The following is a 23,815-nucleotide window of genomic DNA, read 5'->3' as shown; positions in this document are numbered from 1 at the left end:
TGGGCAGATCACCTCAGGTTGGGAGTTCAAGACCAGCCTGACCAACATGGAGAAACCCCGTCTGTACTAAAAATACAAAATTAGCTGGGTGTGGTGGCTTATGCCTGTAATCCCAGCTACTCGGGAGGCTGGGGCAGGAGAATCGCTTGAACCCGGGAGGCGGAGGTTGCAGTGAGCCGAGATCGTGCCATTGCACTGCAGCCTGGGCACCAAGAGCGAAACTCTGCCTCAAAAATAAACAAACAAACAAACAAACAAACGACCAAGAGGGGTTCATTCTAGGAATGTAAAGCTGGTTCAATATCCAAAATCAATAATGTCACCTACGACATTAACAGTCTAGGCTGGGTGTGGTGGCTCACGCCTGTAATGCCAGCACTTTGAGAGGCCAAGGCAGGTAGATGACTAGAGGCCAGGAGTTCGAGATCAGCCTGGCCAACGTGACGAAACCCCGTCTCTACTAAAAGTACAAAAATTAGCCAGGAGTGGTGGTGCACACCTGGCACCACTACAGTCTCAGCTACCTGTGAGGCTGAGGCACAAGAATCACATGAACTCAGGTGGCAGAGGTTGCAGTGAGCAGAAATCATGGCACTAAACTTCAGCTTGGGCCACAGAGCGAGACTCTGTCTCAAAAATTAAAATTAAAAAAAAAAAAAAAAGCCAGGTGCGGTGGCTCATGCCTGTAATCCCCGCACTTTGGGAAGCCAAGGAGGGCAGATCACGAGGTCAGGAGTTCGAGATCAGCCTGGCCAATATGGTGAAATCCCATCTTTACTAAAAATACAAAAAATTAGCCAGGTGCAGTGGTGCATGCCTGTAGTCCCAGCTACTTGGGAGGGTGAGGCAGAAAAATCGCTTGAACTCAGGAGGCAGAGGTTGCAGTGAGCCGAGATGGCGTCACTGCACCCCAGCCTGGGAGACAGAGTGAGACTCCATCTCAAAGAAAACAAAAAAGTAAAACTATAAAATTTTTAGAAGAAAACATAGAAGGAAAAAAATCGTCATAACCTGGAGCTAAAATGGAGATCTTAGAAATGACACCAAAACCATGATCCACACAGAAAAAAATTGATAAATTGAACTTCATTCACATTAATATTTTTTCCTCTGCAAAAAACCGGTTTACAGCCTGGGTGCAGTGGCTCACACCTGTATCCCAGCACTTTGGGAGGCTGAGGTGGGCCCATCACTTAAGGTCAGGAGTTCAAGACCAGCATGGCCAACATGGTGAAACACCATCTCTACTAAATATACAAAAATTAGCCAGGCATGATGGCACACGCCTGTAATTCCAGCTACTCAGGAGGCTGAGGCACAAGAATCACTTAAACTGGGAGGCGGAGGTTGCAGTGAGTCGAGATCACACCACTACACTCCAGCCTGGGCGACAGAATGAGACTCTGTCTGACCAAAAACAAACAAACAAAAAAAACAAAAAAGTAAACTAAAAAGTTTTTAGAACATAGAAGGAAAAAAATCTTCATAACCTTGAGCTAAAACAGAGATCTTAGAAATGACACCAAAACCATGATCCACAAAAGAAAAAATTGGTAAACAGAACTTCATTCACATTTTTTTTTCTCTGCAAAAAACCAGTTAACAGGTTGGGTCCGGTGGCTCACACCTATAATCCCAGCACTTTGGGAGGCTGAGGCCGGTAGATCACTTGAGGTCAGAAGTTCAAGACCAGCATGGCCAATATGGTGAAACCCCATCTCTATTAAAAATACAAAAATTAGCCAGGCGCGGTGGCACATCCCTATAACTCCAGCTACTCAGGAGGCTGAGGCATGAGAATCACTTGAATCTGGGAGGCGGAGGCTGCAGTGAGCCGAGATCATGCCACCACACTCCAGCCTGGGTGACGGAATGAGACACTGTCTCAATAAAAAGATAAGCTACAGAGTTGAAGAAAATGTTGGCAAATTATATATGACAAAGGATTTGAATTCAGAATCATGGAGAACTTTCAAAAAATAGGCAAAGTAGGCCGGGCATGGTGGCTCACCCCTGAAATCCCAGTACTTTGGGAGGCCGAGGCGGGTGGATAATCTGAGGTCAGGAGTTCAAGACCAGTCTGGCCAACATGGTGAAGCCCCATCTCTACTAAAAATACCAAATTAGTCAGGCGTGGTGGCAGGCGCCTGTAATCCCAGCTACTCGGGAGGCTGAGGCAGGAGAATCACTTGAACCCAGGAGGCAGAGGTAGCAGTGAGCCGAGATCGTGCCACTGCACTCCAGCCTGGGGACAAGAGCAAGACTTTGTCTCAAAAAAAAAAAAAAATAGGCAAAGTCTTGATAAAACACTGCTCCCAAGAGGATACAGGAATGGCAAATAAACACAGGAAACATGTTTAATATTATTAGGCACCAGGGAGATACAAATTAAAACTATGATACCACTACAGACCTATTTATTAAAATATTAAGAGGCCAGGCTCAGTGGCTCACGCCTGCAACCCCAGCACTTTGGGAGGCCAAGGTGGGCAGATCACTTAAGTTCAAGAGTTCGAGACCAGCCTGGCCAACATGGTGAAATCCCATCTCTACTGAAACTACAAAATTAGACAGGTGGTGACGCACATCTGTAATCCTAGCTACTGGGGAGGCTGAGGCAGGAGAATTGCTTGAACCAAGGAGGCAGACGTTGCAGGGAGCCAAGATCGCACCACTGCACTCCAGCCTGGGCAAACGGGTGAGACTCCACTTCCAAAAAAAAAAAAAAAAAATACATACATACATACATACACACACACACACACACACACACACACACACTAAGGTCAGGAATTATAAACTGTCTGTCTGTCTGTCTAGTTTAAGGCTGGGTGCGGTGGCTCACGCCTGTAATCCCAACACTGGGAAGCCAAGGTGGGAGGATCGCTGGAGCCCTGGAGATAGACATCAGCCTGGGCAACATAGTGAGACCCCATTTCCACAAAAAGAATTATTATTATTATTGTTATTATTATTTTTTGAGACAAGAATCTCGCTCTTGTTGCCCAGGCTGGAGTGCAGTAGTGTGATCTTGGCTCATAGCAACCTTCACCTCCCAGGTTCAAGCAAGTCTCTTGCCTCAACTCAACCTCCCGAGTAACTGGAATTACAGGTGTGTGCCACCGCAACCAGCTACTTTTTGTATTTTTAGTAGAGACGGGGTTTCACCACCTTGGCCAGGCTGGTCTCAAACTCCTGACCTCCAGTGATCCACCTGCCTCGGCCTCCCAACGTGCTGGAATTACAGGCGTGAGCCACCACGCCCAGCCCACAAAAAGGGTTTTTTAAAAAACAGTTTAGGCCAGGGCTTATACCTGTAATCCTAGCACTTCGGGAGGCCAGACCGGTAGACTGCCTGAGCTCAGGAGTTTGAGACCAGCTTGGGCAACATGGCAAAACCCCATCTCTACTAAAAAAATATTAATAATAATAGTGTAAACAAAAACCACTGAAAATCTCAAGTGCTAGCAAGGATGCAGAGCAACCAGAACTCTCAGACATTGCTGTGAGTAGGCAAAATGGTATTATCCACTCTGGATAACAGTTCAGCGGTTTCACATAATGTTACCATATGACCAGCTCCTACTCCTTGGTATTTACCTAGAAAATTGAAATTTACTTTCACACAAAAATCCTGTATAGACATGTTTATGGCAACTCTATTTACAATCACCAAAACCTCAAAACAACCCCAATGTCCACCAATGGAAAAATGGACAAACTGTGGTACATTTATACAACAGAATACTACACAGCAGTAAAAAAGAACAAGCTACTGATACATGCAACAACTTGGATGAATCTCAAAGTCATTATGCTGAGTGAAATAAACCTTCCTGAAAAGACTACACACTGTATGAGTCCATTTACAGGACTTATCCAAAAGATAAAATCATACCAAGCAACACAGTAATGGCTGCCAAGACTTTAGGAGTTGGGGAGAGTGTAACTATAACATGAGGGAGTTTTTGTGAACAATTAAACTGTTCTGTATCCTGATTGTGGTAGTAGATATATGAATCTACAGTTGTTAAAATTCAAATGCAAAATGCACATTTTAAACATTCAATTTTGGCTGGGACAGTAGCCTACACCTGTAATCCCAAAACTTTGGGAGGCCAAGGTAGGAGGACTGCTTGAGCCCAGGAGTTTGAGATCAGCTTGGGAAACACAGTGGGACCCCACCTTTACAAAAAAAAAAAAAAATTTTTTTTTTTTTGAGATGGAGTCTTGCTCTGTCCCCCAGGCTGGAGTGCAGTGGCACAATCTCGGCTCACTGCAACCTCTGCTTCCTGGGTTCAAGCAATTCTCCTGCCTCAGCCTCCCGAGTAGCTATGATTACAGGCGCCTGCTACCACACCCGGCTAATTTTTGTATTTTTAGTAGAGACACGATTTCACCATGTTGGTCAGGCTGGTCTCAAACTCCTGACCTCGTAATCCGCCCGCCTCAGCCTCCCAAAGTGCTGGGATAACAGGCGTGAGCCACCGCACCTGGCCTTAAATTTTTTTTTTTAATTAGCCAGGCATGGTGGTGCACACCTGTAGTCCCAGCTACCTGGGAGGCTGAGGTAGGAGCACTGCTTGAGCAGGACAGGCTGAGGCTACAATGAGCCATTGTCATAACACTGCATTCCAGCCAAGGCAACAGAGTCAGAGGCTGTTTCAAAAAAATTTTTTAATTAGTATCAATTTTGCTACATGTTAATTTCTAAAAATTAGCATATAACAGTACCATTTAGGAAAACTATCTGGCAGTATCTACTAAAGTCAAATCGAAGTACACCCAGCAATTCTACCCCCAGCCATATGACCGAGTGCTCATGTCCACCAAAACACATGTACAGAAAGGAATAGACACATCAGTTGACTCATAGCAGCCATAAAACAATCCAAATGTCCATTAGAATGGTGAGATGAATTGTGAAATATTAACACAACAGTAAGTTTACATGCCATGAAAAAAAAAAGATCCACTGCTAGGACAACAACACAGATGCATCTCAAATATAATGTTGAGCCAAAGAGCCCTAGCACAAAAATTCTTGTTCTATGAAATTCAAAGAGAGGGCCTGGCGTGGTGGCTCACGTCTGAAATCCCAGCACTTTGGGAGGCTGAGGCTGGCAGATCACCTGAGGTCAGGAGTTCAAGGCCAGCCTGGCCAACATGGTGAAACCCCATCTCTACTAAAAATACGAAAATTAGCTGGGCATGGCGGCGCATGCCTGTAATCCCAGCTACTCGGGAGGCTGAGGCAGGAGAATCACTTGAACCCAGGAGGCGGAGGTTGCAGTGAGCCGAGATCACGCCACTGCACTCCAGCCTGGGTGACAGAGGGAGACTCCGTCTCAAAAAAGAAAGAAAGAAAGAAAGAAATTCAAAGGCAAAATCCTTTTAAAGGATACAGATGAGATCAGTAGTAGAAACGACCATGAAGGGGACGAGGGAACATCTGGAAAATTGTTCTATCTATAGTCTTTTTTTTTTTTTTTTAAGATAAGGTCTCCCTGTCACCCAGGTTGAAGTGCTGTTGTGGTACAACCACAGCTCACTGTAACCCTCAGACTCCTGAGCTCAAGCAATTCTCTAGCCTGAGCCTCCTACGTAACTGGGATTACAGGTATACACCACCACACCAGGCTAATTCTTTTTTTCTTTCAGAGACAGAGTCTTGCTCTGTCGCCCAGTCTGGAGTGCAGTGGCCCGATCTGGGCTCACTGCAACCTCTGCCTCCTGGGTTCAAGCAATTCTCCTGCCTCAGCCTCCCGAGTAGCTAGGATTACAGGCGCCCACCACCACACCCAGCTAATTTTTTTGTATTTTTAGTAGAGAATGGGGTTTTACCATGTTGGCCAGGCTTGGCTCAAACTCCTGACCTCGTGATCCTTCCACCTCGGCCTCCCAAAGTGCTGGGATTACAGGTGTGAGCCACAGCGCCTGGCCAGGCTAATTAGAATTAAGTTTTTTGTTGAGACAGAGTCTCACTACATAGCTCAAGCTGGTCCTGAACTCCTGGCCTCAAGTGATTCTCCCACCTCGGCCTTCCAAAGTGCTGGGATCATGGCTATGGGCCACTGTGCCAACCTATATTCTTTATCTTGATATATTTATTACATAGGTGTACACATAGAAAAAATACTGAATCACAGACATGCTCTCTGCAGGTACACCATTTCTAAAGCGTGTATGGTAACCATTTAAACTTTTAAAAGTTAAAATTGTTAATTTTAGTTAAGACACAGGAAGTTCTACATTTTTCTTCAACCTATTTCCTCAGGTCACTAGGCAAATATGAACTAGAGTTAATGATAACCTAATTTCACCATGGTCGCAATTTCTACAATACAGGGAAGGCTTCTAAGTGCACCCTGATGTACCCCAAATATCCATAATAATCATACCAGCATTGTTTATACAACGATCATACCATCAAAGCAGAGGATACGCTGTATGGTGGCTAATTTTTTGGGGTTTTTTTGGTTTTTTTTTTTTTTTTGAGACAATGTCTCATTCTTTTGTGCAGGCTGAAGTGCAATGGTGTGATCTCTGCTCACTGCAACCTCAGCCCTGCACCCCCCACCCCGGGTTCAGGCGATTCTCATGTCTCAGCCTCCTGAGTAGCTGAGATTACAGGCGCTCGTCACCATGCCTGGCTAATTTTTGCATTTTTTAGTAGAGATGGGGTTTCTCCATGTTGGCCAGGCTGGTCTCAAACTCCTGACATCAAGTGATCTGCCCACCTCAGCCTCCCAAAGTGCTAAGATTACAGGCGTGAGCCACTATGCCCGGTCCCTATGGTGGCTAATTTTTATTTTAATTTTTTGTAGAGCAGTGGCGGGGAGGGTCTCTCCACGTCACCCAGGCTGATCTCAAACTCCTGGACTCAAGTGATCCTCCCACCCTGGCCTCCCTAAATGCTGGGATTATAGGTATGAGCCACCAAGCCTGTGGTGCCCCATCATTAAGAAACCCAAGGTAGTGGCCAAATGCAGTGGCTCACACCGTAATCCTAGCACTTTGAGAGGCCGAGGCGGGTACATCACGACGTCAGGAGATTGAGACCATCCTGGCTAACATGATGAAACCCTGTCTCTACTAAAAATACAAAAAATAAGCTGGGCATAGTGGCACACACCAGTAGCCCCAGCGACCTGGGAGGCTGAGGCAGGAGAATCACTTGAACCCGGGAGGCGGAGGTTGCAGTGAGCCAAGATTGCGCCAGGGCACTCCAGCCTGGGTGACAGAGCGAGACTCCATTTAAAAAAAAAAAAAGAAAAGAAAACTGAGGTAGCGCAAGGTTGATACCTTGCCCATGGAACAGAGCCTAACAAATTTGTGGTTCCCCAAGCTTTGTGTATAAGAATTCTGTTTTGAGTCAAAGACCCTATAAGCTAAGTTATGTTTTCCTACTTCTCCCATGGTCCTCCTCCTTTGTTGAAGCTACCCACATGCAGAAACACCCTCTTTGGCTCAGCAGCCACCTCGATGAAGGTGGTCCTGGGTATAACACATAGTGCTGTGTCCCGCACACAGGACAGTGGGACTGTGACCACTCCTGAAAATCAAGACAGTCCTTCCACTCGGCCTTCTCTCTTATCCACCTTCTGGCCTGGTGACTACGGAGTGTAGAGGCTGCTTGCCGGGACTCAGAAAGCCTCCCTGGGAACCATAGGGCCAGAAACCACTCACTGTTTCTGGTTGATACTGTTTTGGGTGCCATTTTGCACCATACAAGGTACTCCAAAAAGCTCACCATCTGTGGGGAAACAATTCAGAGGCTTCAGAATTACATTAAGACTTTCTGTGATCTGTGTCAAGAATATTTTACCCCAGTTACCATAAAGAGTTTCTTTAATGAACAATTATTAAAATACTTACAAAGAAACTTAAAAACTAAAGACAGCTTTAAAAGTTTAAAATATCGGCCAGGTGCAGTGGCTCACGCCTGTAATTCCAGCACTTTTGGAGGCCGAGGCAGGTAGATAGATCACTTGAGGTCAGGAGTTCGAGACCAGCTTGGCCAACAAGGTGAAACCCCATCTCTACTAAAAATACAAAAAATGGCTGGGCGTGGTTGCTCACGCCTGTAATCCCAGCACTTTGGGAGGCCAAGGCATGTGGATCACAAGGTCAGGAGTTCTAGACCAACATGGTGAAACCCCGTCTCTACTAAAAATACAAAAATTACCCAAGTGTGGTGGCACATGCCTGTAATCCCAGCTACTCAGGAGGCTGAGGCAAAAGAATCACTTGAACCCAGGAGGCGGAAGGTGCAGTGAGCTAAGATCACCCCACTGTACTCCAGCTGGGGTGACGCAGTGAGACTCTGTCTTGAAAAAAAAAAAAAAAATTGCCAGGTGTGGTGGTGCACTCCTGTAGTCTCAGCTACTCGGGAGGCTGAGGCAGGAGAATCACTTGAACTCAGGAGGAATCACTTGAACTCCGGAGGCAGAAGTTGCAGTGAGCCGAGATGGCGCCACTGCACTCCAGCCTGGGCGACCGAGCAAGACTCTGTCTCAAAAATAAAATAAAATACCATAAAAGATGGTGGCATATTTTAAAAGCTTAAAATACAGTAAAAGCAACTGTCAAGGTGCAGCACACAACTCAATAGTACACAAGTGAGAGGCTGCGGTGGGTCACACCCATAATCCCAGCACTTTGGGAGGCCAAGGTGGGTGGATTACAACGTCAAGAAAGAGAAACCATCCTAGCCAACATGGTGAAACCCTGTCTCTACTAAAAATACAAAAATTAGCTGGGCGTGGTGGCACGCGCCCGTAGTCCCAGCTACTCAGGAGGCTGAGGCAGGAGAATCACTTGAACCCAGGAGGTGGAGGTTGCAGTGAGTCAAGATCACACCACTGCTCTCCAGCCTGGTGACAGAGCGAGACTCTGTCTCAAAAAAAAAAAAAAAAAGTACACAATGAACTAATTCTGTGGACTATAACCCAGATTTTATTAATGAGATTACATGGAACAGAAAAGATCAGAAAAGTATTAAAATATTTTGTTTGTTTTTTGTTATTTTTTGAGACAGAGTTTCGCTTTTGTTGCCCAGGCTGGAGTGCAATGGCACAATCTCAGCTCATGACAATCTCCACCTCCCAGGTTCAAGCGATTCTCCTGCCTCAGCCTCCAGAGTAGCTGGCATGACAATCTCCACCTCCCAGGTTCAAGCGATTCTCCTGCCTCAGCCTCCTGAGTAGCTAGGATTACAGGCATGCGCCACCACACCCAGTTAATTTTGTATTTTTAGTAGAGACAGGGTTTCTCCATGTTTCTCAGGCTGGTCTCAAACTCCTGACCTCAGCTGATCCTCCTGCCTCGGCTTCCCAAAGTGCTAGGATTATAGGTGTCAGCCACTGCGCCTGCCCTTTTTTTTTTTTTTTTGAGACGGATTTTGAGACAGTCTTGCGCTGTCGCCCAGGCTAGAGTGTAGTGATGTGATCTGGGCTCACTGCAACCTCCGTCTCCCAGGTTCAAGTGATTCTCCAGCCTCAGCGTCCGGAGTAGCTGGGATTACAGGCATCCACCACTATTCCCGGCTATTCTTTGTATTTTTAGTAGAGATGGGGTTTCATCACATTGGCCAGGCTGGTCTGAAACTCCTAACCTCAGTGATCCACCTGCCTCAGCTTCCCAAAGTGCTGGGATTACAGGTGTGAGCCACCGCACCCGGCCTGTTTTTTCGTTTTTGTTCGTTTGTTTGTTTTTTTGAGACGGAGTCTCACTCTGTCACCCAGGCTGGAGTGCAGTGGCGCCATCTCGGCTCACTGCAAGCTCAGCCTCCTGGGTTCATGCCATTCTCCTGCCTCAGCCCCCGGAGTAGCTGGGACTACAGGGCGCCCGCCACCACGCCTGGCTAATTTTTTGGGGTTTGTTTGTTTGTTTGTTTTGAGACGGAGTCTCGCTCTGTCGCCCAGGCTGGAGTGCAGTGGCGCGATCTCGGCTCACTGCAAGCTCCGCCTCCCAGGTTCACACTATTCTCCTGCCTCAGCCTCCGGAGTAGCTGGGACTACAGGTGCCCGCCACCACGCCCGGCTAATTTTTTGTATTTTTACTAGAGACGGGTTTCACTGTGTTAGCCAGGATGGTCTCTATCTCCTGACCTCGTGATCCGCCTGCCTCGGCCTCCCACAGTGCTGGGATTACAGGCGTGAGCCACTGCGCCCGGCCATTTTTTGTATTTTTAGCAGAGATGAGGTCTCACCGTGTCAACAAGGATGGGATTTTTTTTTTTTTTTTTTGAGACAGAGTTTCACTCTTGTTGCCCAGGCAGTAGTGCAATGATTAGATCTCAGCTCACTGCAACCTACATCTCCCAGGTTCAAGCAATTCTCCTGCCTCAGTCTCCCGAGTAGCTGGGATTACAAGTGCACACCACCACGCCTGGCTAATTTTTGTATTTTCAGTAGAGACAGGGTTTCACCATCTCTGGGGTTTCATCATCTGTCAACCAGGCTGGTTTCGAACTCCTGACCTCAGGTGATCCACCCACCTCGGCCTCCCGAAGTGCTGGAATTACAGGCATGAGCCACAGTGCCCGGCCCTAAAATGTTTTTTGAAATTTTTGTGTTTATGTGTATGTTTCCTAGATCTTAACGGATTTTATTTCTTGGAGTGGGTCATAAGAGTGGGTCATGGTCAAAAACCTTGAATAGGCCAGGTGCAGTGGCTCAGGCCTGTAATCCCAGCACTTTGGGAGGCAGAGATGGGAGGATCACTTGAGGTCAAGAGTTCAAGACAAGCCTGGGTAACATAGTGAGACCCTGTCTCTATATTAAAAGAAAAAATTAGCCAGGCATGGTGGCACATACCTAGAGTCCTAGCTACATGGAAGGACTGCTTAGCCCAGAAATTGGAGGTTACAGTGAGCTATGACCAGGCAACTGTACTCTAGCCTATGCAACCGAGAGAGATCGTGTCTCTTTTAAAACAACAAAACCCTGATGCATACTAGTTTAACAGAATATCACAGTCCTGTCAAAAATAATACACGGGTGGGCACAGTGGCAAGGGTCTGTGCCCTTAGTAATTAGTAAAACTAAGATGAGAGGGATCCCTTGAGCCCACAAGCTCAAGGCCAGCCTAGGCAACATAGCAAGACCCTATCTTAATAATAATAGGCATACAGTTATCTGATTTTGAATAACGCGACAAAAATAATAAAGGTAGGGGTGGGCACGGTGGCTCACGCCTGTAATTCCAGGACTTTGAGAGGCCAAAGCAGGTGGATCAGGAGGTCAGGACTTCAAGACCAGCCTGCCCAACATAGTGAATCCCTGTCTCTACTAAAAATACAAAAAAAATTAGCCAGGCATGGTGGCAGGTACCTGTAGTCCCAGCTACTTGGGAGGGTTAGGCAGGAGAATCGCTTGAACCCGGGAGACAGAGGTTACAGTGTGCCAAGATCGCACCACTGCACTCCAGCCTGGGCGACAGAGTGAGACTCTCTCTCAAAAAAAAATAAATAAAAATAATAAAGTTATATTTTACCTAAGTATTGCAAAGCAAATGTAAATTATTAAAACTTGAAATGGTATGAAAGGCTAAAACTAAGAATTTTATTGTGCCACCAACTGGTTTTTATTGAATCAATAGAAATGAATATATTTCACATCCAGCTACACCAAAAGTTATCAATATTTTGTGTAAGGATATGCACAGGCAACCCCCCCCCCCGCCCTCCCCTACCCGACAGCAGCAAACACTGCCCTTAAAAACCCCAAAGATCCAAACGCTCAAGACTCATCCTTGATCCCAAGAACTGCGGCCTGTTTTGATCTCCAGGATACTGGATGAGGGCAATCTCGGGAGACTGAAGTCCAGGACTACGGCCCAAGACCCTAATGTAACAATATAATAATAATAAAAACGGCCGGGCGCGGTGGCTCACACCTGTAATCCCAGCACTTTGGGACGCCAAGGTGGGCGGATCACCTGAGGTCAGGAGTTCGAGACCAGCCTGGCCAACATGGTGAAACCCTGTCTCTACAAAAATTAGCCGGGCATGGTGGCGCATGCCTGTAGTCCCAGCTACTCGAGAGGCTGAGGCAGGAGAATCGCTTGAACCCGGGAGGCGGAGGTTACAGTGAGCCAAGATCGCGCCATTATTGCACTCCAGGCTGGGCGACAGAGCGAGACTCCGTTCTCAAAAGAAAAAAAAAAAAAAAAGAACAATTTGTGTCATGATTTAGCACAAAAATACTCCCACCGCTTCTTTCGTTTTTTAATTGCAATATCTTTAAAACTACATAATTTAAGAGTTTAAATAACATCATAAGAACGCAACTTTTCAAAAAAATCTATTCTCTTTCAGCAGACAATGGGATAACTGGAAATGACTGCGCCAATTGCATACCCACTTATAAATAGTGTACCCTCTGAAATGTTGTGACCAACGGTTGAATAAAAGTGGCAGGAATCCATAATTGGTAGGTGCAATGTGTGCTAGCTGTCTTCATAAACAAAACTGAAAAAAATCACCTTTCAAATTCCTTAAGTTCGAACCCTAAATACATACCTGAGTAACCAAACCACTAAATACCCCTGAAAACTTAACAAAGCGGGGGAGGAGGGGCCAGGGCTGCCAGCTCCAGGTGGCTGTCAGGTAGATTTCAAATAACCACATAGGAGGACCAAAGGAAAACTTCCGGGAGGCCCTTCTCAATCATCACGCGCACGGAATAACGAAGGTGGACAGAGAAACATTTCAAAGCCCTGGGAGCGAAAGGGCAGCTTTGCTCACCCCTGGAATCGCAGTCGCTCTGGAACCGCCGCAGCGGGCGAGACGCCACGACAGAAGCCCGGGCCTCGCGGGTATCACCCGCCGGGTCCAGAGGAAGGCGAAGCGCCGCGCGCGGAGCTGCACCCCGGAGACGTCCCCGCCCGTTGAGGGGCTGCTCCAGCCTGCGGACCAGCCCGTCGCCGTGAGCGGCGGCCCCGGTGTAGCCCTCCCGCCGCCTCTGCTCAGGTTCTCCTCTCAAGAGGCTGACAGAGGCCGCGTCACGCCGAGCACGGCCCACCTGCCGCCCTGCCCCGGGACCTCGGCAAGCGCAGCGCCGCAGGACCCGTTATCCGCCCGCCCGCAGCATCACGCTCCCAGGCCCGGGGCCGACAGCGGGAGGCCGAGCTCCGCCAAGGCGCGAGGGGACGGCAACCGCGTACCGCCATCGACCCCTGCCCCCTGCCGCCGCTTACCTCGAAGTAGCCTCCGGGGGCGGCGCCGCCCGCGCTCGCGCCCGCGCCGAGAGGCCCGTTGGCCGCCGCCGCGCCGCCCACCAGGCCTGCCGCGCTGCCCGGGGCCGCCAGGCCCGCGGCCTGGGAGCCGCGCAGCGCCGCCGCCGGGCCGGCCTTGCCGCTGCTCGCGCCGCCGTTACCCCCGCCCGAGCCGCCGCCGCCGCCCCGCTTGTTCTTCCGGCGCTTGGCCCCGCGCTTGGCGTCGGCTGGGCTCATGGCGGGCGGGGAGAGGGGCGCAGAGCGGGCGCGGGGGCCGCGGGCGGCGGCGGAGGGCGGGGAAGGCGGGGAGGCTGAGGCGGCGGCGGCGACGGGCGCTCCGGCCAGCCGGGGGGCGCTGCGCGGGGTCGCGTCCGGGTCGGGGAGGGCTGGGGCGGGCGGGAGCTGCGGGGCAGGCCGCTGGGCGGGAGGAACCGCGAGTCCACAGTCCCGGCGCCGCGGCTGACCAGAGTTAGAGTCCAATATGGCGGACACAAGGGGAAAGGGATCCCAGTTTACGTCGGGGGAGGGGGAAGGAGCAGCGGGGAGGGGGAGGGGGAGGGGTGTGGGCCCCCACCCCCACCCCGCCTTACTCCGCCCCCCGGCTCTGCTTTTCCCTTTGCTTGCCCACCCCCTCCTGCCGTTAACGTGCCTCGGCGCGCAGGACACGCCGGGAACTGAAGTCCGTGCTTCCCGTGCAGCAGCTGGGGGTACCCGGGGGTGGACCACGATTCCCGTCAGGCCTTGCGAGGCCGAGGGCCCGGGCGCTGGGAGGAGCTGGGGCCAGGGAGCTGGATGCGGCGGTGATGTCACCGCCGCGCTCGTCGCCGCAGGTCCCGCCCGCGCCGCGCGGCCTTCTGGGCGTTGTGGTCGGGCGTAGGGCTAGGCCGGCAGGAGGCCGCGCCGCCGCCCGCGAGGCGAACTACGCGGCTGGCGGCAGGGAGTTCCGCCTCTCCGACCGGTGTCCGCTGCCCGCCCGCCCCGCCCGCGCCCCTGTCCGCCCCGCCCGCGCCCCTGTCCGCCCCGCCCGCGCCCCTGTCCGCCCCGCCCGCGCCCCTGTCCGCCCCGCCCGCGCCCCTGTCCGCCCCGCCCGCGCCCCTGTCCGCCGCCCAGGTGCCGCAGACCGGCGCGGCTCCCGGGATGCACCAGGGGCGGCGCGGCGCGGCCCTGGCCTCGCCAGGAACGCCCGGTGACCTTGGGCTAGTCTAGTTCTGGTCCAGATGACTCAGTGAGGACCACAGAATCCCTGCCTCGTGGGCTGGGCGGGGGTTCGGGCAGCGCTGGAAAGCCGGGCGCGGTGCGGTGGGGTCCGCCTGGGTGCGGAGGCAGCGGCGGAGCCGGCGAATCTTGGACCGGGCCTGGGGCTGGGACACGCCGGTCGGTTCCCCGAGAACCCCTCGCCTAAAGGGTGCTCTTCCCGAGCCCGCCCTCTCCCTGCTATCCCGTTAAGCCCTCTGCAGTGGTCCCGGTGCCTTGCTAATCCACGGGGCCCTAGGACGATCCGGCCGTGTCCCACACCCTCGCACTCACGCACCTCAGGGACGACTAGCAGGGTCAGACCCTCGCAGACGTCCAGATCAGAAATAAGGGCTTGCGTCTGGACCCTCCTCCCTCCGCGGCCTTGCAGACATCTGCGAGCCCCAGGCAGAGCTCTGCCCTGAGACCCGGGCCACGGGGGGACCCTGCCGGCGGCTCCGCCCCCTGGAGGGCCCCGCTTACCACAGACACAGAGGCACAAAGGACATGATTTCCCCTTTTTGGTTCCACGGGTGGTGTCAGGCCGAGAGGCGGCGGGCTTGGCATTGGGATGTACGGCCTGCCAGGCTCCCCTTGCAGCGTTAACCGAGCCCTACTGTTCGTCCTGGGTCCCTGCAACCCGCCCCAGCTGCAGCCACAGCGTCCTGATCCTCTGACCCATTCTTCACGACACAAGCAGAAATCTCATGTGATCAGAAGAAAGCTACCCTTAAAGCCATTCAGATACCATCTTAGACGAAAAAAGGCCCCCCGCCCCATCAGGGTCTTGGATGATCCTGCCACTGAACATGGATTTTGAGAGAGCGGGTAGGAATGCGTTTCTGGCCTCTTTTTCAGTGTCATAGGCTGTCCCTGCCCCTTGCCTCAACCCCTGTCCTTTCCTTTGTCATAGCACATTGCACAGGATTGGGATTCATGATGTCACCAGTATCCCCAAAGACAAAAGGTTTTATTGGGCAGGAGAGAACCTGAGAATGCCTGCCTCACACACCTCTGACACCCAAGCTACTGCAAAGCAAGAGGCTGAGCACCCAGCACTCTACTATTTGCTGAATCAATGAATGACAATAATGACCATTAGGCCTGGGTGCCTTGGCTCATGCCTGTAATCCCAGCAGTTTGGGAGGCCGAGGTGGGCGGATCACCTGAGGCCGGGAGTTCAAGACAGCCTGGCCAGCAAAGCGAAACCCCGTCTCTACTACAAATACAAAAATTAGCTGGGCATGGTGGCACACACTTGTAATCCCAGCTACTCGGGAGGCTGAGGCAGGAGAATCGCTTGAACCCGGGAGGCAAGGGTTGCAGTAAGCCGAAATAGTGCCATTGCACTCCAGCTTGGGCAACGAGCAAAACTCCGTCAAAAAAAAAAAAAGAGGCCGGGCGCAGTGTGGCTCTCGCCTGTAATCCCAGCACTTTGGGAGGCCGAGGTGGGGCGGGTCATGAGGTCAGGAGATTGAGACCATCCTGGCTAACACGGTGAAACCCCGTCTCTACTGAAAATACAAAAAATTAGCCGGGCCTGGTGGCGGATGCCTGTAGTCCCAGCTACTCAGGAGGCTGAGGCAGGAGAATGGCGTGAACCTGGGAGGCGGAGCTTTCGGTGAGCCCAGATCAAGCCACTGCACTCCAGCCTGGGCCACAGAGCGAGACTCCGTCTCAAAAACTCAAAACAAAACGAAAGAAAGAAAAGAATAAAAATAATGACAGGCCGGGCCTGGTGGCTCATGCCTGTAATCCTAGCACTTTGGGAGGCCGAGGCGGGCGAATCACCTGAGGTCAGGAGTTTGGGACCAGCCTGGCCAACATGGAGAAACCCCATCTCTACTAAAAATACAAAAATTAGCCGGGCGTGGTGGCAAGCACCTATAATCCCAGCTACTTGGGAGGCTGAGGCGGGAGAATTGCTTGAACCTGGAAGGTGGTGGTTGCAGTGAGCCAAGATCGAGTGAGACTCTGCCTCAAAAAAACAAAACAAAACAAAACAAAACAAAAAAAAACAGATGAACTGATAAAATGCTATATACACAAGGGAGCACAATTTTTTGGAATACTATTTAGCCATTAAAACCCCCAAATTTCTGTCATTTGCTGCAACATAGATGAGCTTGCAGGACATTATGTGATGTGAAAAAGCCAGGCACAGAAAGATAAGTACCACTTTATTTTTTTATTTTTATTTTATTTATTTATTTTTGAGACAGAGTCTTGCTCTGTCACTCAGGCTGCAGTGAAGTGGCGCGACGTGGCTCACTGCAACCTCCACCTCCCGGGTTCACGCCATTCTCCTGCCTCAGCTTCTCGAGTAGCTGGGACTATAGGCAGCCGCCACCATGCCCGGCTAATTTTTTTTGTATTTTTATTAGAGACGGGGCTTTCACTATGTTGGTCAGGCTGGTCTCGAACTCCTGACCTCTTGATCCACCCGCCTTGGCCTCCCAAAGTGCTGGGATTACAGGCGTGAGCCACTGGGCCTGGCCAGATAAGTACCACTTTATCACTCGTGTGCAAGCTAAAAAAGTTTATCTTGGCCGGGTGCGGTGGCTCACACGTGTAATCCCAGCACTTTGGGAGGGTGAGGCAGGTGGATCACTTGAGGTCAGGAGTTCAAGACAAGCCTGGCCAACGTGGTGAAACCCCGTCTCTACTAAAGCTACAAAAATTAGCCAGGCGTGGTGGCGGGCATTTATAATCCCAGCTACTCAGGAGGCTGAAACAGGAGAATCGCTTGAGCCCGGGAGGCGGAGGTTGCAGTGAGCTGAGATCATCCCGCTGCACTCCAATCTGGATGACAAGAGCAAAACTCTGTCTCAAAAAAGCAAGCAAGCAAAAAAAAGAAAAAGTTGATCTCATAGAAGTAAGAGAGTAGAACAGTGATTTCTTTTTTATTTATTTATTTATGTATTTTGAGACAGAGTTTTGCTTTTGTTGCCCAGGCAGGAGTGCAATGGCCTGATCTTGGCTCACTGCAACCTCCCCGCCTCCTGGGTTCAAGTGATTCTTCGCCTCAGCCTCTCAACTAGCTGAGACTACAGGCACGCGCCACCACACCTGGGTAATTTTTTTATTTTTTATTTTTATTTTTGAGATGGAGTCTCGCTCTGTCGCTCAGGCTGGAGTGCAGTGGCGCGATCTCGGCTCACTGCAAGCTCCGCCTACCAGGTTCATGCCATTCTCCTGCCTCAGCCTCCTGAGTATCTGGGACTACAGGCGCCCGCCACCATGCCCGGCTAATTTTTTGTATTTTTAGTAGAGACGGGGTTTCACCGTGTTAGCCAGGATGGTCTCGATCTCCTGACCTCATGACCCGCCTGCCTCGACCTCCCAAAGTGCTGGGATTACAGGCGTGAGCCACCGCGCCTGGCCTACACCTGGGTAATTTTTGTTTTTGTTTTTGTTTTTTTTTGAGTCAGGGTCTCACTCTGTTGCCCAGGATAGAGTGCAGGGCATGATCTCGGCTCACTGCAGCCTCTGCCTCCCAGGTCCAAGCAATTCTCCCACCTCTGCCTCCCAAATAGCCGGGATTACAGGTGCACCACCATGTCCGGCTAAGTTTTTAGTACAGACAGGGTTTCACCATGTTGGCCAGGCTGATCTCGAACTACTGACCTTGTGATCCGCCTGCCTAGGCTTCCCAAAGTGCTGGGATTACAGGCGTGAGCCACTGTGCCCGGCTTAGAATAGTGGTTTCTAGAGGTAGGGAAGAGTAGTGGGGAGAGGGAGATAGCCAAAGGTTGGTTAATGGATACAAAAGTACAGCTTGAGGCTGGGCGCCTTGGCTCACGCCTGTAATCCAGCACTTAGGGAGACCGAGGCGGGCGGATCACCTGAGGTCAGGAGTTTGAGACCAGCCTGGCCAACATGGTGAAACCCCGTCTCTACTAAAAATACGAAAATTACCTGGACATGGTGGCACACGCCTGTACTCCCAGCTACTTGGGAGGCTGAGGCAGGAGAACCACTTGAGCCTGGGATATGAAGGTTGCAGTGAGCTGAGATTGTGCCACTACAGCCTGCCCAAGAGAGCAAGACTCTGTCTCAAAAAAAAAAAAACAAACAGTACAGCTTTGTAAAAGAAATGAGTTTAGTGTTCTATGGCTGGCACTATAGGGTGACTGTAATTAACAAAAATTTACTGTATATTTTCAAATAGGCAGAAGAGTAGATTATGAATGTTTGCAACACAAGGAAATAAATGTTTGCGGTGATGGATATGCTACTCTGATCATTACACATTCTATACATGTATCAAATTATCACACTGTACTTCATAAATATGTACAATTATATGTCAACGAAACATAATAAGGGCAAAATAAAAAGAATCTATATAACAAAAACGTTTTTTAAATAATGCATTCTTTGGCCAGGCACAGTGGCTCACGCCTGTAATCCGAACACTTTGGGAGGCTGAGGTGGGCGGATCATGAGGTCAGGAGATCAAGACCATCCTGGCCAACATGGTGAAACCCTGTCTCTACTAAAAATACAAAAATTTAGCCAGGTGTGGTGGTGGGCGCCTGTAGTCTCAGCTACTTGGGAGGCTGAGGCAGGAGAATCGCTTGAACCCGGGACGCGGAGGTTGCAGACAGCCGAGAGCGCACCACTGCACTCCAGCCTGGGCGACAGAGTGAGACTCCATCTCAAAAAAAAAAAATTCCTTTTCATTGCTCAGTGGTATTCCACTGCATGGATGTCTCATAGTTTGTTTATACATTTTTCTGTTGATGAATATTTTGGTTGTTTCCAGTTTTTGGTTATTACAGTTACTATCAACATTCATAAATTAAAAAAACCGAAAAACAAACAAAAACACCAGAACATTCATGTACAAGTCATCATATAAACATGTTTTCATTTCTCTTAAGTAAACACCTAAGAGTGGTCATATGGAAGAGACATGCTTACCTTTTTTTTTTTTTTTTTTTTGAGAAAGAGTCTCACTCTGTCACCCAGCTGGAGTGCAATGGCACAATCTCAGCTCAATGCAACCTCTGCCACCTGGGTTCAAGGGATTCTCTTGCCGCAGCCTTCTGAGTAGCTGGGATTACAGGCACCTGCCACCACACCAGGCTAATTTTTTTGTATTTTTAGTAGAGATGGGGTTTCACTGTCTTGGCCAGGCTGGTCTTCAACTCCTGACCTCATGATCCACCCACCTCGGCCTCCCAAAGTGCTGGAATTACAGGCATGAGCCTTTTTTTTTTTTTTTTTTTTGAGACGGAGTCTCGCTCTGTCGCCCAGGCTAGAGTGCAGTGGCGCTGTCTCGGCTCACTGCCAGCTCTGCCTCCCAGGTTCATGCCGTTCTCCTGCCTCAGCCTCCCGAGTAGCTGGGACTACAGGTGCCCGCCACCGCACCTGGCTAATTTTTTTATATTTTTAGTAGAGACGGGGTTTCACTCTGTTAGCCAGGATGGTCTCGATCTCCTGACCTCGTGATCCGCCAGCCTCGGCCTCCCAAAGTGCTGGTATTACAGGCGTGAGCCACTGCGCCCGGTCCAACTTTATTATTTTATTATTTATTTTGAAATGGGATCTCACTCTACCACCCAGGCTGGAGTGCAGTGGCTCAGTCACAGCTTACTGCAGCCTGGACCTCCCAGGCTCAAGTGACCCTCCCATCTCAGCCTTCTGAGTAGCTGGGACCACAGGCACCTATCACTATGCCCAGCTTTTTTTTTTTTTTTTTTTTTGCAGAGACGGGGTCTCACTATGTTGCCCAAGCTGGTCACGAACTCCTGGGCTCAAGTGATCCTCTGCTATGGCCTCCCAAAGTGCTGAGATTACAGGCGTGAGCCACTTCATCCAGACTATTCTTTCAAATGTTGTTTTGCATATTCATATTCATATGAAATTCCTGTGAATTTCATGTGAATTTGAGAATCAGCTTGTCAATTTCTTTAAAAAAATCTGGTCAATTTTAACAAAGATTGTGGTAATGTACAGATCAATTTGGAGATAGTGACGTCTAAACATTATTGTATCTTCCAGTTCGTGAGCTATATTTATATATATTTATTTAGTCTTAGCAATGTTTTGAGGTTTAGTGTACTTGCCTAACACATCTTTTGTCAGACTTATTCCTATGTATTTCATATTATTTTATGCTAAAGTCTCCTTTTGTTTAGTTTTGCATTTTAAGAAATTGTTGGCCAGGTACAGTGGCTCACACCTGTAATTCCAGCACTTTGGGAGGCCGAGGCTGGCAGATCACAAGGTCAAGAGATAGAGACCATCCTGGCCAACATGGTGAAACCCCGTCTCTACTAAAAATACAAAAAATTAGCTGGATATGGTGGCGCGCACCTGTAGTCCCAGCTACTCAGAAGGCTGAGGCAGGAGAATCACTTGAACCTGGGAGGTGGAGGTTGCAGTGAGCCAAGATCAAGCCACTGCACTCCAGCCTGGCAACAGAGTGAGAAACCGTCTAAAAAAAAAAAAGAAAAAAAAAGAAATTGCTATAAAACATTTATAATACAAAACTTACTTTTTTTCTTTTTGAGACGAAGTCTCACTCTTGTCCCCCAGGCTGGAGTGCAATGGTGTGATCTCAGCTCACTGCAACCTCCACCTCCCGGGTTCAAGCAATTCTCCTGCCTCAGCCTCCTGAGTAGCTGGGATTACAGGCACCTGCCACCATGCTTGGCTAATTTTTCTATTTTTAGCAGAGACAGAGTTTCACCATGTTGGCCAGGCTGGTCTCGAATTCCTGACCTCAGGTGATCCACCCGCTTCGGCCTCCCAAAGTGCTGGGATTACAGGCGTGAGCCACCACATCGAGCCAAAACTTTTTTTTTTTTGAGCTGGAGTCTTCCTCTGTTGCCCACGCTGCAGTGCAGCAGCGCAATCTCTACTCACTGCAACCTCCACCTCCCGGATTCAAGCGATTCTCCTGCCTCAGCCTCCCTAGCAGCTGGGATTGCAGGTGCACGCCACCACAGTCTGCCGAGTAGCTGGGACTACAGGCTCGTGCCACCATGCCTGGCTAATTTTTTGTATTTTTAGTAGAGATGGGATTTCACCGCATTAGCTAAGATGGTCTCGATGTCCTGAGCTCGTGATCCACCCACCTTGGCCTCCCAAAGTGCTGGAATTACAGGTGTGAGCCACAGTGCCTGTCTTTTTCTTTTTCTTTTTTTTTTTTTGAGATGGTGTTTCACTCTTGTTGCCACAGGCTGGAGTGCAATGGCATGATCTTGGCTCACCACAACCTTCACCTCCTGAGTTCAAGCAATTCTCCTACCTCAGCCTCCTGTGTAGCTGGAATTACAGGCATGCACCACCATGCCCGGCTAATTTTGTATTTTTAGTAGATATGCGGTTTCCTCATGTTAAGTCAGGCTGGTTTTTGAACTCCTGACCTCAGGTGATCCGCCCACCTCGGCCTCCCTAATTTTTGTAGTTTTAGTAGAGACAGGGTTTCACCATGTTGGCCAGGCTGGTCTCTATCTCCTGACCTTGTGATCCACCCACCTCAGCCCTCCAAAGTGCTGGCATTTCAGGCATGAGCCATCGTGCCCAGCCAAAACTGACTATTTTAATCATTAAGTGTACAACTCCGTGGCATTATCTATATTCAGAATGTTGGGCAACTTTTACCACTATTTTCAGAACTTTTTTATCATCTCAGACAGAAATTCTGTAGCCATTAACCAGTAACTTTACATTCCCCCTACCCTCAGGCTATGGTAACCTCTACTGTTTAAATTTTTCATTTATTGTTTTTTAGAGATAGCGTCTTGCTCTGTCATTCAGGTTGGAATGCAGTGGCACTGTTCATGGCTCACTGCAGCCTTGACCCCCTGGGCTCAAGCAATCTTCCCATGTGAACCCCTGGAGTAGGTAGGCCATTTATATACCTTCTTTGGAGAAATATCTATTTAAGTCCTTTGTCCATTTTCAAATTGGGTTGTCTGTGTTTTTTTTTTTTTGGTTTTTTTTTTTGAGATGGAATCTTGCTCTGTTGCCCAGGCTGGAGTGCAGTGGCGCGATCTCGGCTCACTGCAAGCTCCGCCTCCTGGGTTCACGCCATTCTCCTGCCTCCCCCTCCCAAGTAGCTGGGATTACAGGTGCGCGCCACCACGCCTGGCTAATTTTTTGTATTTTTAGTAGAGACGGGTTTTCACCATGTTAGCCAGGATTGTCTGGATCTCCTGAACTCGTGATCCGCCCACCTCGGCCTCCCAAAGTGCTGGGATTACAGGCGTGAGCCACCACGCCTGGCGGGTTGTCTGTTTCTGTTGTTGAGTTGTAGTACTTTATATATTCTGAGTATTAATCCCATATCAGATGACTTGCAAATGTTCTCCCATCCTGCAGGTTGTCTTTTCATATTAAAAAATTTTTATTTTGTAAATTATGTGCAAATATGCCATTTACTCTTGATAGCATCCTTTGATACACAAGTTCTTTTTATTTCTTTTCTTTTTTTTTTTTTTTAAGATGGCGTCTTGCTCTGTCACCCAAGCTGGAGTGCAGTGGCGCAATCTTGGCTCACTGCAGCCTCCACCTCCCGGGTTCCAGCAATTCTCCTGCCTCAGCCTCCCAGGTAGCTGGGATTACAGGTGCCCGCCACCATGCCCGGCTAATTTTTGTATTTTTAGTAGAGACAGGGTTTCACCATGTTGGTGAGGCTGGTCTCAAAATTCTGACCTCAAGTGATCCGCCCACCTGGGCCTCCCAAAGTGCTGGGATTACAGGCGTGAGCCCCCATGCCTGGCCGGTTTTCTATATATATAATATGACATTTGTGAACAGAGATAGTTCTACTTCTTCACTTCCAATTTGGATGCAGCCTGTTTCTTTCTTGCTTAATTGCTCTGACTAGAACTTCCAGTATTTGGTTCAGTAGAAGCGGCAACAGCAAGCGTTCTTGTCTTGTTTTTGGATCTAATGTGACAAGCTTTCAAGCTTTCAGTCTTTCACCACTGAATATAATATCAATGTGGGTTTCTTTTCTTTTTTTTTTTTTTTGGACAGAATCTCACTCTGTCGCTCAGGCTGGAGCGCAGTGGCATGATCTCAGCTCACTGCAACCTCTGCCTCCTCAATTCAAGCCATTCTCCTGCGTCAGCCTCCCAAGTAACTGGGACTACATGCGTGCACCACCATGCCTGGCTAATTTTTATAGTTTTAGAAATACAAAATGAGTGTTTGTATACACGGTGAGACGGGGTTTCACCTTCTCGGCCAGGCTGGTCTCGAACTCCTGACCTTAAGTGATCCACCCGCCTAGGCCTCCTAAATGCCGAGGCTGGGATTACAGGCATCAGCCACCACGCCTGGCGAAATGGGGCTTTTTAATATGGCCCTTATAATGTTGAGATAGTTTTCTTCTGCACTT

General features: G+C 49.5%; 1 protein-coding gene across 8 annotated transcripts in view; it reads right to left on the bottom strand.

Moving 5' to 3' along the window:
- The window catches only part of FAM193A (family with sequence similarity 193 member A), a 196,464-nt gene extending 181,113 nt beyond the window's left edge, over positions 1–15,351 (bottom strand). Inside the window, exon 1 of one of the 8 annotated variants that reach the window (XM_034958217.4) lies at positions 14,938–15,351. In XM_034958217.4, the coding sequence (XP_034814108.2) occupies positions 14,938–15,021 (84 nt within the window). In that variant the 5' untranslated portion in view covers positions 15,022–15,351. Of the gene's footprint in view, positions 1–12,526; positions 12,933–13,203; positions 13,729–13,870; positions 14,069–14,752 lie in introns of those variants that run through there. The other 7 variants (XM_034958216.4, XM_063603489.1, XM_014344551.5 and 4 more) reach the window with 7 other exon arrangements.
- Between the last annotated feature and the right edge of the window lie 8,464 nt (positions 15,352–23,815).

Source organism: Pan paniscus, chromosome 3 (assembly GCF_029289425.2).
Source record: "Pan paniscus chromosome 3, NHGRI_mPanPan1-v2.0_pri, whole genome shotgun sequence".
Classification (NCBI taxonomy): Eukaryota; Metazoa; Chordata; class Mammalia; order Primates; family Hominidae; genus Pan; species Pan paniscus.
The sequence above is the reverse complement of the archived record's forward strand: the minus strand, read 5'-3'. Positions and strand labels throughout refer to the sequence as shown.